The 19,102-nt window shown below is 42.9% G+C and overlaps 1 protein-coding gene across 5 annotated transcripts in view; it reads left to right on the forward strand.

Annotated features, from left to right (window-relative positions):
- Positions 1–19,102, forward strand: part of CNTN4 (contactin 4) — a 296,910-nt gene that overhangs the window by 166,180 nt on the left and 111,628 nt on the right. For all 5 annotated transcript variants that reach the window (XM_032193834.1, XM_032193833.1, XM_032193831.1 and 2 more), the window contains 2 exons: positions 12,714–12,840; positions 13,907–14,082. In XM_032193834.1, coding sequence (XP_032049725.1) covers positions 12,714–12,840; positions 13,907–14,082 — 303 coding nt within the window. The remainder of the gene's footprint in view (positions 1–12,713; positions 12,841–13,906; positions 14,083–19,102) is intronic.

Raw genomic sequence — 19,102 nt, forward strand, 5'->3', positions numbered from 1 at the left:
AAATGTGCTTGTACCGAGAAACTGCTGCTGTATCAAACCCAGGTGACAGAAACCATCCTGTTCACACACCTGGCTGCATGCCTTCCTTTTCTTCCACCCCCAGTTATTAGGCAGTAGCGCTGCCAGTAACGTGCATCAGCAAACAGGACAGCACTGTTCTGGTTCTATGTTCTCCCATGGATTAATTATGCATTATCATTTCCATCTCTTCCATATTTAAAAGATAGCAATTTTTTTAAGAAAAGGCGTTCGCTATCATGTCTTTGAACTATTTTTGGCCGCCTCCTAGGTGCTCCCTCCAAGCCCTGCAGGCAGAGGCTTCAAGCACTTCGCATTTGAAGCGCTCTCAGCACAGCAGGTTGAGGCGAACAGGTCAAGAGAAACTTCCTTCGCTGCTTTGATTTTTTGCAGCTAACAGAAACAGAGACAGCAGAGTGCTACCAAAGCATCCCAGAAAGTTACTCGCAGTTTAATTACTTTGTCTGCATCTTCCTCATTATGCTGTGTGGTGGTATATTTCTTGAAGTGAAAAGTCAAGCTCTTATTTCCAGACTAAAGACTGCTTGCAGGAGTCCTTATTTGTCTGCGAGGCAGCTAACTAAACCAGTCAGTAGGCTCTTTGTAGTGCAGTTCTCAATCCAGTATAATCCTTAATTTTCAAAACCAAGAAACCCATTATTTTTTGTAATTGTAATGAAAAAATTGCTGAAGCAGTGCACATTATTTCGATTGCCCATTAAGCCCTCCCTCCACTAGAATGAAATTATATGGGTTTTGATGATTTTCATGCTTTTAACTTCTAACTTGTTTTGTTTTGGTTTTGCTAAATTACAAAAAAATAATAATAATAATTTAAAAATAAACCTCTCCTGGCATTGGGTGTCTTCCAGTTGCCAAAGGACTGCAAATGGTCACAGCATCCAGACAAGTAATGTGCATCAACTCCTGGTGCCTTCCTGAGGTTTGGGGTTATTTATAGTAAAATACAGCAAGGCATAACATTTACTGATTTGCACTGAAGTTCCAACCTATGGCTTTTGTAAAAGCTTTAGCAACTTGCTTGTTCAACATAAGCAGACATATAGTGACTGATTTACTGCACTGGATAACATCAACACAGTAAAAAGTATAATTTCTTATAGAACAATGAAATCTGTTTATAATTGTAAAGTAATAGCCCTCAGTCAGATGATTTTCTCCTAAAGAAAAGCACTTCATCTCACTGCCATTCAGCTGTTGATATTTATTGGTATTTATTTATTTATTGTCTCTGTTATTGTTTTATTGTAGTGCACTTCTCTGGAGCTTTTCCTAACATCCTTTGTCTAGCATCAAAACAAGAGCCTCCTGGGGCAGGGGGGGCAGCCAGCTCTGTTTCATCTCCTGAGGCACAATTACTCCGTGTTTATCCGCAATGCCCCAGGGTGACACGGTGCAGAGGGAGGACTTCTCCCCTGCGAGCACCACGCAGGCTCACACAAACCTCCTGCAGCATCCAGATGTGTCTGTGCTGCCGCCTTCCCTGTGAGTCCTGGGATGGCACCGTGGTGGTGGAACAGCCTTAGGAGGTTTGGTAGTGTGACCCCTCACTCACACTGATGCTGGTTTGCAAACCATTTGGAGAAAATGTTATTTCCATCAGGTCATGGTCTAGTTGTGTTTGGAGCATTGCTGTCCTCCTTGTGAGGATTCAGAAACCTCCTTATATTGCAATCCTTATATTGCATTAAGAATTGTGTTTCAGGGAGCAGTTTTCTCCTGTTATAAAAAAAAAAAAAAAAAAAAAAAAAAAAAAATTAAAAAGGAGCTTTTCTCCCAGAAGTGGCCCTGGATGGTGAGGCCAGAGCAATCTCACCACGCTGCTGCAGAGATGCGGGGGAAAGATGTTTGAAAGCTCAACCTGGTAGTGTTACACCAGATAGAGAAAAGATTTAGCTCACAAATGCCATCAATCAGAGCAGTTTCTAAGGGTACTAAATTGCAGTGTAAGAAGTCGTAAAAGTCAGGGGGTTGACAGCTATTACTGATTTTTTTCCCCTGCTGCATCACTTAAAGTTCATAACATCCTTTAAAAATTAAAAGGACATGTTCTATCCGTGGACAGATTGTACAAATTGTGCTCCCGGTTGCTCTTTTGATTTCTACTGATTAAACTCCAGGAACTTTATTTAAGCTCCTCTCAGTCTGGCATTTGGTGGCACTTAGGTTTTGTGTGGGACCCTGTGCTTGTGCACAGAGGGTCTGGTCCCTCTGCAGGGATGCCCCAATGGGGTACCTGCTGACTTCCAGCCCTTGCAGAAGCATTGGGGCATCTCAATGAGTGCTGCAGGTCGGGGCAGCAATGCCTATTGTAGCTGCTCTGCTGAGGGCTGCAGAAACACAGTTAAAAAATAATAGTAATTATATATATATATATATACACACACACACACACACACACACACACACATATATATGTATATATATTTTAAGAGGGACAGCTCTTCAAATGTGCCCTGGGGCAGTGCAGTCCCACTGACTTCAGTGAAATGCTGGAGATTTATGCCAGCTGAGGTGCCCAGCTGGTGTCCCCACAGCACACTTCAGATGCCTTAAATCCATTTATAGAACATAACCACCTGGGGATTATAACACCGGAGCCTGTTTAGAGGATTAAACATGTTATTGCTTTGGCAGCAGTGGGAAAAGCTAGCAAGGTTTCCCCATCCATGGCCAGGAGCCTGCTCAGCACTGTGGAGCAGGGCAGTAGGCTGCCTGGCATCTCTCAGGGGGCAGGCAGCGCCGTGAGGGCTGCAGGGAGGGCTTCCTTTAACCTCTCAGTGGAGCTCCATAAGAGAGGTTATTCAGTCCTCCTAAATAAGGTGGTTCTTGTTAGACCCCAGGTACTCAGGGTGTCCTCCGGCTTTGTATTCAAGGCAGCCAGAGGTGACTGCAAGCTGCTGCTGACGATTTTTGCACTGAAAATATCCATGTATAATATTGTAAACATGAGGCTTCCCTCACTGACCATTCTGTCTATTATGCTAAAATGTGTCGTATTGAAATGGTTTGTTTTTTCTTAAGGGAATGGGCTGAACCTGCTAGAAATAGTAACACAAACTCAACATGCAGTGTCTGTGGTGAAGGTGATGCTTTAAAGGTGCCTGTGCCACCAGGCTGGGATGGACGGGCACGTCAGCATCAGAGGGCCAAGGATGTTATCCTGGATGGGAGCATGTCTTGGGAGAAACTCCTTGCCCATGTGCTCTTTCCTTAACATTACTTACTCTTTCTTTATACTGAAATTCAGGTAGAAAAACTGCAAATCACAAACTCCTTTTCCATAAGTTTTAGAGGCTGGCTTCAAACAGGGGCTGCGTGCCTTGGCTGGGCCTGTTGGTACAGCAGCTCTCAGCTCTGCCTCTCCCGGTGCTGTGCAAATAAACACAGAGCCAAAGTCGTCTCCACCATGTTCCTGTGGGGACAGCACTGTGGTTTCTTGCCATAATTGCAGAGTGTGCACCCGTGACCCAGGACAAGCAGATTTACAGTGCCACGCTGACAAGCTGAGCCGCTGCACCAGCATTTTCTGACCGGTGACACAGTGCAAATTAGGCTCCCAGTCGTTCGCTCAGACCCTGCCACTCTGATTATCCATTGCTCGCCGCTGCTCGCAGGATGCTGCAATTTGATCTGCTTATTGGTAAATATTGGAGAGTGGGATCCAGTGTCTAAACCTTGCTGTAAATAGCCGGGAAAAAGTTGGCAGGAATCAGCCTTACTTCTGACAGTGGCTAATGTACTTTAACCTGAAAACACAAAATCAGGCTTCACCTTGAAAAACGCATGGGAGACCATTCCTTTCACCTTGCAGGTTTCCGTGGAGTTGGGCTCCTCAATCAATGCAGAGCTGGCACAAGTTGCCAGAGTTGTCTTTGTTTTTCAAGCAATGGATGATGCAGAGATTATAGGTTATTGCTCCAGGGACTTCTCTTTTCCAAGACTCCAGTATTTTAAAGGAAAAAGGCTTTTTCAGTATATTTTGTACCAGTTTAGCATCTACTGTTGGGGTGGGGAGGATAACATTTATTAGCCTGGCTTTTACGTACCTTCCTTATTACATGAAACATTAAAATCAATTGAAGTTCAGGGAGGTACAGTGGATAGGAAGTATGTGGCTTTTAATTTAAAATATGCACACAGACACACTACTTCAGCTTTTTTTATAATACCCACTTTATAGTACCTGTCATACTCGAGGCAACTGAAAATCTTATAATAACGATGCATGTTCTTCTTGGGAGACAGCAATTATATCAATATCTTAAATTTTACTAATAAATCAATAGCTAATTAGTACAGCCATTAGACCTTTGAAGTACCTTATCCACAAATAGCTCTGTATGAGAACACAGAGCATTGGAGGAATCTGCAGTTCCAGGGAGGAGGATGAAGAGCAGTTGGAGGCAGCTTTGTATTCACAATGACATGCTGTGCTGTGACTTGGCCAGACGTGAAAGTCATGTCAAACTGGCCAGAAGTAAATGTGAAGGTTTTTAATAGTCTAGGATGCTGGCAACAGCTTTCTGAAAGAATTTCACAAATTCAGGTCTGTTGGAAACACTTCCTTAAGAATGAGACAAAAGCCACTTTCTGACAGAAACCAAAATCTTTTCCCATCTTCAGCCACTGCATCCAGAACTCGTGTTCAACACCAATAGCAAAAAATCAGCCTGGTATCGATTTGTGCCTGCTGGATAGCGGGTGCAGTCAGGATGCACAAATCCTGGGAACAGTTCTTGTGGTTTGGCTTTCCCTGTGCTTCCCAGGAGGCTGCAGACCTCTCTGGAAGGAAGCCACCATTGCCAACAGCATAGGGCCATGAGGACCCATGGCCATAGGTCACCGGGTGCAGGATGTGGCACTGCCCCTGTGGTGACAGGCCGCCTGCATGCTGGGAGATGGATGAGGGTAATGGATCGAGGCAAAGCTCAAAGCTGCCATGTCAGTGGGTAAGATTAGTGCCATTGATGGAGTAAACCCCGAGCCACAATTGTCTCCCTTAAGGACTAATTTCTCTGTCATTGATTGACCTCTTAAGTGTAATCTGTCATGTCCTGCATTGAATTAAAAGATATATATAAGCCATGAAATACATTTTGTGCCAGTGTTTCATTTAAAGCAGTACATAGTCCAGTCATCTGAGGTGCACAGATTCAGTTCTTAGACATGCAGCATTTCAGAGCAGGGCAGCCAACAACCAGCGTCTGCATTTACAAGTAGGGGCTATGTTGAAGATGTCTAACTGCTGTTTGAAATTTGTGTAGCACGTCAAAGGTGGTTGAGCGCAGCCTTTACGGATGATGCCAAACACACCTATCATTTCTTTTTCATTCGTACAGGAGTTTTAATTACCCCCAGTGTTTGGTTGCCACAATCATGCTCATTGTGTCTATATACAGTGGTGAAACAAATGAGCATGAGCTAAAGTGAGGCAGTGATCATTTTTTCTCTATAACCCACAGGTTTGACCAGTTAAGTAATGACTTAGTACCATGAGTTGCTGTAACAATGGCCTTAGGGGAACAGAAAGAAAGAAAGTGTAGAAAATATTTCCAGCAGCTGAAGAACCAATTCCGGGGTTTTGTCTTGGGCTCAGTTGGCGGTGTGGTGGTGCCATCCTGGTGGCTGTATCCCTGTTCACAGCTCAGGTCTGAGAGAGTTGCACATGAACAGCAAAGGTCATTTATTCTGTCAGGAACCCATAGGTAAGTCTATAGGAATGAACTCTTTACGGTAGGTTTTTAGGTAACACCAGCTTAGTGTACTTACTCCTGGTGACAGAGTATGTTTGGAAATATTCCCAACAGTTAAGTTATGAAGCAGCTTTTGAGAACCTATGGAAGCTTTTATATTATTAATCTCCTAAAAACAGAATGTGTGTATTTGTTATTTTAAAAAGGAAAATGTGTATTTTTATGACTGCTCAATAGTTGCAACATAATGTATTGTGTCAGCATTAACAGAAGTATTTTAATTTCCTATCATTCTTTTTCCTGTGGTTAGTTACATCATGGTTTCACCAGGGCTAGAAGTTAACTTACAAGACATCAGAACAAGATTGATTATTATATATTTAAAATTATCTTGCAGAAATCACCCTTTGGTGATTTCTACTATTTCAGCAGTGCAACATGTGGCACATTCTGTGTTAACTTATGTAACTGATCTTACGGCCGAGAAGCTCCAATGTTGTTGTTCTTATAATCATTCATTGCTCTATCCTGGGCTGATACCATCCTCAGCAGAGCAGTGAGAGTTTATCTGTTTATTTTCCTGATGTCAGCTGTGATGACTCAGGGAGCAGGAGGCTCAGTAAAGAAATTTGTGATTTTCTGCAGCAATGAAGAACTATGCTTTTATCATATACTGAAGGGAACATCTGTGATCATAATCATCCTGTTGACTTACGAAGATAACACCAATTACGTTCCATTAAATGAGGTTTTTGTCGTAGTACAAGTCGCTCATTACGCCGCACCAGGAATCGCCTCCTCCCGGTGTCTAGACCGGGCGCGAGGCAGACGCGCTTGCTTTGGCGTGTGCGGATCAGGTAACAGCATTTTATCTGAAAAGCGCTAACTTGACAGCGTTTTGGCATAATTACTCATCTGGCACTTCAGTAGGTGAAATTACAGCGCAGCCGTGGTGCACGCAGGCTGACGGAGAGGCTTTGGAGGTGAATTCCCGGAGCCGGGGCTGACCCCGACTGTGCTCAGCTGCCGCAGGCCGCATCACAGGCAGCGGCTGGGGCCAGCTCCTGACCTCCCGTAATTGACAGACTCTGAGCTCTCCTCGAAGGTCAGAGCACGCCCGCGTCAGGGTGGATGTGTTTAACCCTGCCTTTAATTCAGAGTGCTTCAGATATTCGGGTCACTCATAAATGGAGTCCTCAGGCCAGCGCTGTCTCCATTTCAAATGCCGGAGCTCTTCCACACCTGCATTTACGAGAGCGAAGATTTATTTCTTCCTGTCGTCTGAGCTTTAGGGATCCTCTGGATTTTTATAGTTTCGTTACTGTCTCTGAGGAACATCTGACACTGCTTTTGAACTCAGCCATCAGATTCATGCCTATTGCATGTCACCTGTCAAACACGGCTTTCCACTTTAACTGTGTCAGTACAGCAGGGATCTGGGAAGCAGAGGTCTGTCAGGGAGGAGAGGCAGGAAAGAGGAGGGGGCATCCAGCTCACAGCTTTTGCTGGGGACCCTCAGGGTGCTGGGGAACAAGCCCAGCCCAGCGACCTGCCTGATGGCACCATGAGGAGTAGGAGAGGTGGGTGTCATTGTGCTCAGCCACTCTCAGCCTGCAGGTGATGTGTGTCTGTGGTTTTTGTGAGGATGCTGAGCCACTCTCACAGCCCAGGTACAACGGAGCATTACAGAGGAACTTCAAAAAGAGGGGTTTATGTACTGATAAGGTGGTATGGGTGAGAAGGAAGGAAAGAGTCTTGTAGCTTCTTTCAGCTTTGCTCCCTATGACGGTATCTGGTTTTGTTGTTGTTTGGTTTTCTTTCTGTATATTGACTCATCCCTAAACATGAGGTCCAACTGCGGTGCAGAGGCACGCAGGCACGGTGGCAGCCCCAGGACAGAGGCAGGCTGGTTCTGTCTCCAAACAGGCAGAGCCGAGACCCTTCCCTTAAAACAATGCTTTGTGCAGGACGTTTTGAATCTCCTTTTTGGAAACACATCTTTTGTTGCTTTTGCATGGGAAGAGCCTTGAGCAGGTCCTGTTTGTTAGGAAGCCTAAGGATAATTCTTAGCAGGAGTATCTGATATAAACATTTCTCTCTTATCATTTCAAAGCCGTTAGCACCACTTGCGTGTGTGGTTGATGTTAACAGAAGCAAAAGGCAAAAAATAAAGAGTGATCCAGCCAGTTTAGGCTTTTCCCACACAAGAGGCTGTAATGCAGCTGGCTAACCTTGCCGGTGCTGCGCTGCGTTAATCAGCGCTGCCCTTGAGCTCTCCTATCTAGTTCTCTTCCTGGTCTCCTGAAGAGTTTGCTCTTCCCAGGGTGCAGTTTTGTCTTGAAGAAATACCGACTTGTAGCTCTGTATGAAAACGCTCCGGCATACATAGCAGAAACCAATTCCCTCAGCAGCAAACAAGGGGAGGATTTTTATCATTTATCCTGGAAATACTCCAAGAATTCTCTCCTCGCTTTAGTTATTATCTTCCCCCACAGTGTGGAATATTCAATTAAACCTTCTCTCAAATTGGCCATAACTTTCAACGAAAATTAAAGCAGTCCTATTTAGCTAACAATATCCATCACTGGGCCTAATGTTCAGAGAGAATAAGAATGGTTTCACCTGTTCGTTTGAATTAACCTCAGCTGACATTCTTCATGTTTCAATTCCTCAGAAGTGCAGGAAGACAACAAGCATTGAGCATCACACTGAATGTGCTGGCTCTCAGGTCTGGGCTACTGGAGGGATACATAAAATATCTGCTTCGTTTGGAGTATATTTAAATGAGTCTGGTGTTTTTCAATAGATTTTGTTATTCACTATAAATAAATATATATATCAGCAGAAGCTAGGATAGCAGAATGTTCTGCTAAATTATCTATCACATTCTGTCCAACAGCATATGGGCATATACTTCATACTGTGTTTAAAACTGATGCTTTTATCATGAAATCACTGAAATTTCCTATACCCTGCATTTTCCTGAAAGACACAGAGTTCTCTCGAAGGAGGCAAAACCAGAGTCGTAGCACATTTGTTTCATCTGACAGGGGGAAAAAATGCTTTTTGGTAACCAATCTTGTTTGCAACTTGTCTTAAGCTCAGGGCAGCTCAGTGTTCATTCTGGGTTAGCTCATTTTGGGCTTGAGCAAAAGAAACGTAACTCAGAAAAATAAAATCTGTCACTAGGAGAGAGGCTCAGCAGTTAGCTTGTCCAGGAAGGTTCCTTACTGCATTTTCCCAGGACAGTGACAAACCTGTAAGGAGTCGCAGAGGTTATGCAATAGCTGCTGAAAATCATGAAGAGCAAAGTGAGCTATAATAACTGAAGGGAGCAAGAGCAGCTGTCATATTTGTACATACCTATATGTACTGCATCATCATGCTGGTCAATTAAATATCTCAAAGAGAGCCTAATGAACATGATTTGATTTTTTATAAAGGAGGGCAAATAGAAAGCCAGTTTAACTCAGAAAAGTGCCTTCATTTGGCATCGGTGGGCTTGTGTATCAAGCTCCTAGAGCTCATCAGTGATAAGCTGAAAATTGTTGTTTAATAGCTGCAAGTCCCTGAGCATCACTGCAATAGGAATGAAGTAACCACTTTTATAAAAATAAAATGTGAAATTCACATTTAGAAGTTATCTGGATAGTAAAACTTTTTTGCTACAAAACACTGCACTGTTTTTGTAATATAGTAATGCATTTGCCTGTGCTGGCAGTAAGCATGCGAGATCCCTTTTTATCCAGCAGTATTATAAGTTAGTTAAAAATATTTATGGTACTGATACTTCTAGTTTTCTCCCTATAAGAATCTAGATGCAGTTTGTTCTATTTATTATTGAGTGTTTAGTGTTCTTTGAACCAAATCTACACCTTCTAAAAGGCACCATGGCTCCACGCACCGCAGCAGGGTCTATGCTGCAGTGTTCTCTATCAGGCATTTGGCTGTAGAAAAAGGACTACAGACGAGATTAAATAGTTTGGACTTGCTTATCTGGGTTATACACTGGCAGCAATAAGAGAAAGAAGAAAGAGTAGGCACTTAAAATAATTTTATCTGCACGGTGTTGTGAGGCTGCTTCCTCTCCTTGTGTTCTGATCCACGCAGCTGCGTTTAGAGCCCCTCTGCCGGCCCTGGCAGCAGCCCCATGGTTGTGCCCAGGCTCTATTCTTTCCAGTTAAAGGAAGGCGAGCAATTTTTATTTTTTTTTTTTCTGCATAAAAGCTGAATGTTAAAAAGCAACAGCAGCAGATGATGTCATTTTTGCAGAGTGGCTTCGTTTGGTATCTTTAGTGAGTTTCTATTGTGTGAAAATATGTAGCTTAGGTAAATTAAGTTCATTAGGCTTTTTGCCCGTTTTTGAGCATTTCTAACTTTGTAGTTCTCTACCTTTGGTGTCTGTGACTTCTGAATCATACACTAACGATGCAGACAGGTTGCAGTGTTGTGCAGAAGCATAACTCCTGGCCGGGCCCCCTTGGCACCGTGTCACTGTACCCTGAAGAGCAGTGTCACCCCCTGCCACGGCACCAGGACAGTCCAGGCCCTGCTCCTGCAGCCGAGCGATGTCCTGGACATATGGGGACACATTTAGTGTTGGGTGGTTGGGCCCTTCCATTTGTTTGTGCATTTTCCAATGCCGTCTACTTTTTGACACAAGGTGTATTTTCCTGCGAGGGAACCTGACTGATTTCCTGACTGAGAATCTGACCTTTGGCGTGATGTGACACAATATAGGTGGACACATGATAATTGAAATAACACTAAATGACAGTGTGGCGTGACTTGAGTCCTTTGGTGGGGACACAGGTGACACAGCCCGAGCCAGCACGGTTCAGTAAGTGAATTGTCTGCTATGGTTTGGCTTCTGCCTGCCCCAGTGTGTCGAAGCTCCTTGCTTATGGGAGTTAAAACGAGGACCCAAGCTCCAGGCCAGCTTCCGAATTTTACCATTAGAAAATTAAAATGTATTTTAATTCTTTTGTTTTCAAATCCATTAATATAGTACTCAGAGCTATAATCTTTATGGGCCAGATTGTAATATTCTTTCTCGCAGTAAATGAATCAGCGCAACTGGTTAAGGAGTCGAGCAGCCCTGGGTCTCAGAAACAAGTCAGGATTTAATCATCTAGCCCTCTATGCTTTACAGTTATTATTATCTTTTTCTGCCAGCAACAGTAAGTTGCACACAGGTATAATTTAAAGCTAGAGATTATGCAGAATGTGTTTTGAATAATAGATGAGTCTCAGTCAGATATCGTTAACATATAATTAAAAATAAAGATAAATACAACTGATACGACTATATTCTTCGTACAGTCTCTTTTGTGGCAGTACCTGAGGGAGGAGACATGGGAAAGGTTGCTCTATTATAATCTTCCTGGCAGAGTCTCTCTGAAATCATCCTGTGGAAAAGACAGAATTTTCTCCCCGGAGTGCAGAGTTGTTGTTCCATCTCCTGATACACCCGGCTGGCTCCCCAAGCATTGCGGGGCTGCAAGGGCTGTTCCCAGTCATCCTCACCCTCCTCCAGTCAGGAAGACGCATCTTCTTCTGTTCATTCACATTTCTTTCTTACTTTTTGGTACATCCTATCATCTTTTTATTTTATTTATTCTTTCTTCTCTGACCTCCTACACCAACAAATTCCCTGCATGTCCATCCAGACAGACTTGCGGCCCCACAGCAGCCTGTAGTGCCGTGGGCTCACGTCCCTCCTGGCCACGTTAGGATGGGTCATGGCATGGGTGGATGCTTTCCAGCTACCTTGCTCCATGGGTGGATTGATGTCAATCATCACTCGTACTTGTGGAGAATGCTGTTAGCCAGGCTTTCCGATGGCCTTTGATATGTACCCGGGAGAAAAGAGCAGCATTTGGAGTGTGGCCCACTGGGCTTTATTCATCTCTGTCTAATGTAATTCCTAGGAAATGAGTTCAAATGCAGATACGTATTTCAGGTCCTTTATCAATACACTTTTCAGTCAGAGATAATTTTTGGCAGGAAAGTCTTACGATAAGAGAGTTTTTGGTGAGGTTTTTGCATTTTCTGGTGTCATAGGAATCAGAAGTACCGACTACTTGGGCTTCTTCCCACAGGTTTGATTCTGCCACTTCTGTGCTAGTTTTGCTCTCAGAAGCAGAGATGCCAAATACAGCAGGAGATGAAAAATAAAGTATTTTGAAGCCTTTCTGTTCTTCCAGTTACTGTTTAGATTGGAGGGGGGCAGAAACAGGAGCTGTGCCTACCTGGTGTTTGGCTGCTGCGCTGCAACACAGTGTGATTGCTATTGCCAGGTACAAACCCTGCTGCTGCTGCTGCTTATCTTCTTGTCGCTTACAGTCATGATAATGCTGAAAAGGGTGGCCGGAGGAATAAAATCAATAGCATTGTGTAACGTGGCAGCTGTGTGCTTGAGGTGGTGAAAGCCAGGATGCTAAGCGAGGCCACGTTCCCTCTGAGATGCTGCTGTGCAGCTACAGCCACCAACTGTGAAGAGTGCTGAGTCCTTGGACGGCAGATCCAGCCCTTCTGAGGGATTTTCTGGGGAATTGTACCTGCTGGTCAACATCCAGATAACGTGTTGTGTGGCTGTGTTTAATCGTGTTGTTGTTTTTTTAATTTACAGAGAAATTTTTCAGTTTTTAAAAGTGAAGCTTAAGCATTCCAATTTTACTCGAGCTGTGTTACAACCATAAGACTGTGCCTGTTCCCATTCATTGAGCTTTGGGTAGAATTTCAATCTGTCCTCTAGTTAGCATGCAGACGTTTTCATGAATGTTAAGTCCATGCAATGTCCAATGGCTTTTGAAAAAAAAAAAAAAAGAACATCTGGGTTCTCTAAAGTCAAGTGTAGTTACAGCTTCTTTTTAGGGTGAGTGGTAGCCAGTCTCTTTCTGCCAAGGTGCTATTTTAGCTTCTGATGCATGGAGATTCCTGCAAGTCTCTCTCACATTTTTCTTTTCATTAATACAGACGACAACACACTGCATGGGCCAGTTTTCCTGCAGGAACCCAGCAGCATGATCTTCCCATTGGATTCAGAGGAAAAGAAAGTGAAGCTGAACTGTGAAGTCAAAGGAAATCCCAGACCAACTGTTGGGTTTGTTGAATGCTTAACTGCTCCTTAGCACCATCACTGCGCTACGGTCATGTCATCCTGCAACCTTTCTCCTGCACATGTCACCCAGTCTAACTCAGCTGTGCCCCTGGGGTTCTCGCAGTGCTGATACCAAAGAAAAAGGCACCAAGCATGTGCTGCAACACAATTGCAAAATTTGGTTCAAAAAGGTTATGAAGGGACTATAAATCATGTTGGCTTCCTCATTTTTCCATACACATGGACAAAGCTCTCAATGGTTTTCAGCTTTATTAACTGCTTTGAGGTCCTCATGAAAAAAAGATGCTGCTGTTCTTGTTCTACACATCCACTTGGGCTGATGTAAATCATTTTGGTTGATCCCCCCTCTCCCACCCCACCTTTTAGAGCCTTTTTTATTGTTTTTAACCAAAGTAAAGGGCACTTTGAAACCTGTGGGACTCATAAGATCTCAGCCCACCTGCTGCCTTCTGCCATGACTACTTGGTGTAGCAGACTGTTGTTTTGCTCATGCAAAAATATTCCATTTTTTTTCTGCATAGGTTCGGGTAGAGGGAGCTGCTCTGAGGCTGCGGCTCCCTCGCATGCTCCACGGCGAGCAGTGGGGATGACAGTTGCTGGAATTGGGGCAATGTGGTGTTAGAAATTCTCAGTGCCCCAGTTAGTGAAAACATCTGCTGTGAGTGAATTTTCTTAAATTTAAAAACAAACAGCCAGCTTAAGTCAGGAGAGGGAAAGAAGCCTCTGTGGGCTTGAACAGTTTAAAGATTCTGTTTCTGGGACTTCCTCTTGCAAAATGATTAATTCCAAAGAGCAGCAGCACTTGCAACAACTACAGAAACATTAATCATATCAGGGACTGAAATATATGTCAAGGATATTGCTTTTTCAGTTACATACTAGAATATTTCAATACTGTGCAAGAAACTTAAATTTTTCATGCTTTTTTTTTTTTTTCTTGAGTAGTCAAAGATGCTTTAAATCTTTATTTCCTACATGTGGTATTTTCAAATACACAAGAGTACCCATTAATATTAGCAGGATTTAACTTTGGCATTTTGTACTATAGGTGGAAATTAAATGGGACCAATATTGACATCGGTATGGATTACCGCTACAGTGCAGTGGAAGGCAACCTGTTGATCAATAATCCCAACAAAACCCAAGACAGTGGAACGTACCAGTGTGTAGCAACAAACCCGTTTGGAAGGATCGTTAGCAGAGAAGCAAAGCTGCAGTTTGCCTGTAAGTACCAACTGCACCGCAGCCTCGGTTCTTGCAGCTTCCTAGAAGTATGAGAGCAATGCCTGCCTTTCTGACCTGTTCTGATCTGTTCTGTGTTATGCTCTGAGTTGTTCATGGAACAGAAACCACCTGGATCAAGAGGGTAAATGTGTGTGAGGAATGGGTGTCTTGTTTTATGCTTGCTTAGCTGTAGTATGCGGGCTACAGTGTCTTTATTTCTTGAGAAAGGGACCACCTGGCAAAGTAGCTGGTAAATAGGGTTTCACCATTGATTTTTCACTCCATGGAGAATTAATGCTTCAAACGCTTTTAAAGGGGCATGCTCTTTGTAAAGAACAAATTCGCTGTGACATTTTTCATAACTCTTTAAGTTTCAGTAGTTAGGCACAAATACTTGGAGGTACAGCTGATATTTGTACCCGTGTACGTAGAAAAGAAATCAGAGGCTGCTTCATATTTATTTGGGGTTACATTCAGCATTACAGCTTCTCATCAAAAGCTAATGATAACAGAAGATATACATGTAATTCTTAATGTGAATCAGCATCATAAGAAATTAGGAAAAGCTGTTTTGGGGTACAGGATAGGGTCCATAAGAATGGGCAAATGATAGCAAAATGGGCAAATGAAAACCATCTGTTTTCCCACCTAGTCATGAAGGGAAAGACAGACAACAGACACAAGGGCTTATTCATCTGTCATCTGAGTGATGCCTCTGTGCCATTGTCATGGAAGGGGCGTACACAGCAGCTCAGTAGTTACAGCAGGACCTACTATGGAATATCCGTGCTCAGAGTTCAGGAGATCAAGGCACGCCCTCACAGACATAAAGACATCAGTGGCGGGGAGCTGGGTGTTGAGTTTAATCCCAAAGATGCTTTTGATGAACTAGTAAGAGAAGCTTGTGTGTTCCATCTAAAAAAAAAAAAAAAAAAAAAAAAAGGCACCAAATCCAAATAAAAGGATAAAGATGCCAATAAATGCCAGCTTCACACAATACAGAAAAGTGATTTGTAACAAGAAATATTACTGTGCATAAAGTCAAGTCCTCCATCTCCACGCATAATTTACAATATATTGTCAGTTTGCTTTTGACCTGCTTGTGTTTGTCCATGACTGAAGATGCATTTTCACTGTGGATGGGTAATGAATAGCTTCCTCAATACCAGTCTGGTAACTCCAGATTTCAGTATGTCAAGGTGATTGCTTCATAAATACCACCTTGGTCTACATCTCGAGAGACTACATTTTTTTGGAATGCCCCCTCTTACTCATTGTGGCCTTCTGCTGGCTATCAGGGCAAGCTTATGAAGCATCATCATTTAGAGCTAAGCACTTCAGCACCCCTTTGGCTGGGATCATACTCTTAAAAAAAAAAAAAAAAAAAAAAAAAAAAGTCAGTCATGTAAGGACAAGCCAGTTACCAGGTTCCAGCTCTGTGGACACTGGTCATGGGTTTCAAAGTCCAGGATGGGGGACCAGGAGAGAGGATCCTGATGTTGTGTGACTCAGTGGCAATACATTAATTTCCTTGCATGTTTAAATGAACTAATTAACTAGGAGCTTGTAAACACAGAGGATCCTGGCGGGGGAGAAGAGGGGGGAGAAAGAAAATTAACCTTCAACATTTTAACTTAGCTTCAGATACAGAACGTTTATTAAATTCTGATTAATTTATCTGTCTTGATGAATGGTACATCTGGCAATAATCTTGCAGGTTTTCTAGATGACCAAAAACAAATTTGGTTTGACTGATTCTTAATTAAGATTGAATTCAAAAACAAAGCTTATTCTTTTCTAGTTAAAATAATGATGGCAAACCTCAACAAATTTTCAATTCCTGAAATTTATTTTACATTACTAAAACAGTATAATCAGATTAGAAACATTTGGATTAAATTAAAAATAAAATAACATTTATCAAACTAGGTTCTATGCTTTCACAAAACAGCTTAGACATTTTAAGGTGTGTAATCAAAGGGACTGCAGCCAGAATTAGCTGAATTATAAAATATGCAGAGCATATTCCAAAAGCTCTGCCTCTAAGAACCAATAAAATTAGGCATGTGTGTTAGTAATGCTTGTTTTTCAGCCTTGACATCCAAGACATCAGGATGCAGGAGTGCTGCTTGCCCCTGAGTGTTTTTATTGCAAATATTACTATTTTTGCGTTGCCTTTTGTAGGTTCTGGGTGGAACAACCTAAAATAATGTGTGTGGGGAAGCCCCTTTCTAGCCACTGCACAGCTCTGCTAAGCCTGTTTGCCCTCAGGGAGCCTGTTTGCTCTCTCTGGATTTTTCCCTTTTAACAAGTTATTTTCTCTGAGTTTGCCCCCTTGTGCATCACCTGGATCTGCTGAAAGCCTGTGGCGGCACAGGCAGGCTCTGCCCCACCTTTGGCTCCAGGACAGCAGCTGGGGTCTTGTAATCCCCATTCTGTTGCATGTTAAGGTTTAGCTCTGGAAAAAGATTTTGTTAGAGACTCACGATGGTGTTTTACCAGTCCGTAGCTACCCCATTCATCCGAGTGAGCTGTTATTTTCCAGCCTGACCCATGTGGTGTTTGATTTTTGTTTTCTCAATTTTGTTCCTGAGGAATGTTACTGCAGGTTCATCTGAGACTGGTGTCTGGGGGTTTGAGCTTTGTCTTTTTTTTCTCTCAGGGGGTTAAATTCTCAGTCCTGGGGCATCATTAATATATGTTCGTTCGTTCTTCATGTGCTATATTATTCTTCTCTGGCGTCTTCACTGAAGATTAAACTGTGATCCAGCTATTCAACCTCCTGTGCAGGTCAGAGAGGGTCACCAATTTAATCCCTGAAATATGTATTTAGGTTACAAACTCATTACGATAAAAGTGCTAATATTTTCCTCCAGTACTTGCTTTGTGATATATCATTTACATTTCAAATTTGTTCTTTTTTTTTTTTTTCCTCCTATGTTAGTTGCATCTGAAATTCAACATATTTTCAGAAAGGGAGGAATCTGCTGTGCCACGGTAACAGAATATCGATTAATGATACCCTAAATGCTGTGGTTATACCAGCAGAGGTTATCACCATATAAAAAAAAAAAAAAAAAAATTAAAAAAAAAAGGCTTTATACTCTGAGTATGGATTCTAATAACAGCTTTTCCAAAATGATATATGAAAACACAGCTGAACTAGATTAAATTATGTGCTTTTTATTTTAGGGTATGGAACTTAGCTTGACAATTTTATTCACTGTACAGTAGTTTCTGTTTGGAAATAACACTGAAATCAATAGGAAGTTATGCCTGGGAAGAAGTGCAGCTCTCAGGCTGCATTTCAGAGACGTACCCACTTGTTCAGACACATGATTAAAGTTGTTTACTATGGCCCAGATCCTGCTTCCGTTTAAGTTGAAGATAAAACTCGTATTGATTTTTAGTGGCACCAGAGTTGGACCATACCTCTCAGAAAGTGATGAATGGGCAAGTTGTAGTTCCTCATTTGCTCTGGCATGGCTTGAAGGTGCTGAGCAGCTCTTAGCCGTGGGCAGGAGCCTGGTGCAGCCCCATGCAGAGCAGAATGTGGTGGGCAGGACGTGCTCCCAGTGAATGTCCCTGCCAAATTATTTCTCCTGACTCAGAAATAATTTACAAAATGGAACATTAGTGCACACAGGTGCTGAAAGTTGCATTTATGCCCACATCTACATAGAAATGAACTCGCAAATAGAGTACTGGGAAAGGCTGCAAGATTTGGCCAGCCCGATGTGAGGCAGCATTGACGCCTTCCCTGGAGCAGCCCTGAGCTTGTTCTGCACAGTGTTTGCAGACCAGACATATGTATTTGGAAGACTGGGCAAAGGAATACTCAGTAAGATTTCATTTGTTCATTTCATTTATTTTGCTGCACTCCACCTTTGCCCATTTTACCTGCTGAGCAGCTACTACTGATTGTCTGGAGGACACGTGTGCTCCATGTGCTGTGCAGGTAATGGTCTAAGGGCTTTCAAGTCCATTCCTCCCTGCTTCTGTTGGCCTCTGAATGTGAGAGCTGTTTGAAGGAGTGTGCTTTTGGGACACCAAGTCACAGTGTCTTCCCAGCAGAAATTTCTTTGCAAAAGTCCCTGACCTACCACCGTGTGTCAATGACCACAGAAAACTGCCAGTTCCATGTGGCTCGTGACTTGCCTGGTATCCATCCCTGTTCCACTTAGGGAAGGAAAACAGGAACTGCTTCTCAGCTTAGCTGGAAATGGAGCTTGCAAACAAATTTTCTGAAAGTCTTTTTTTTTCACAGTCGGGACAGACATTTTGTTGAAACTTGCTTGATAGGACTTCGTATTTTAAATGTTAATAGAACCTGAGGTTTTATTCCAAAGAAGTTACTGACCTGGAGTTTTCTTTAATCCTGTAACTTAACGGGTTCACCCTAATGTAGCAGCTATTTTCTGCAGCTGGTAAAATATTATTGCATGTGGGGGGGGAAGCAGAAATGAGACCCCAGGACTGGGCAGCAGCCAGCTGAGTCCTGCCCTGGGGGTGCTGGCCTGGACCAGCAGCAGCACACAGGTGCAGGGTTTTCCCTGGGCTGCAGAGAGAGGAGAGAGACAACATGGAAAGGGAGCAGCCATCTCCTCCGGGTCAGGCAAGAAGGCTGAGTTTGTGTGTGGAATTTAGTTCAAGCTGTTCCACTGCGTTTGAAGATTACGCTGTGCCTGGAGGGATGGGCTTGAAGGTGGCCATCCCCGAGTGCTGACGGGGCAGCAGCCCCAGCGCTGCCTTTTTATACATTTTTCTCTTGAATTGTTCAAATCGTTTCTAAAAACTTTAACTTTCTTTGTTGCCCTGAGTACATCTTTAACTGCAGGGAATCAAATTATTGTTTCTGAAAACTGTTTCTCCCCCCACTTTATTGAAGGGATTTGTTTTATAGAAGTGTTTCTGCGGAAATAATTGTTATGCATGAATTAGCAGATTAGACTCAGCACTGTGCAGTGCAAACGGTAGCAGAAAATACAATAATAATGCGGTTGTAATGAGAATACTTTGG

Source organism: Aythya fuligula, chromosome 10 (genome assembly GCF_009819795.1).
Source record: "Aythya fuligula isolate bAytFul2 chromosome 10, bAytFul2.pri, whole genome shotgun sequence".
NCBI lineage: Eukaryota > Metazoa > Chordata > Aves > Anseriformes > Anatidae > Aythya > Aythya fuligula.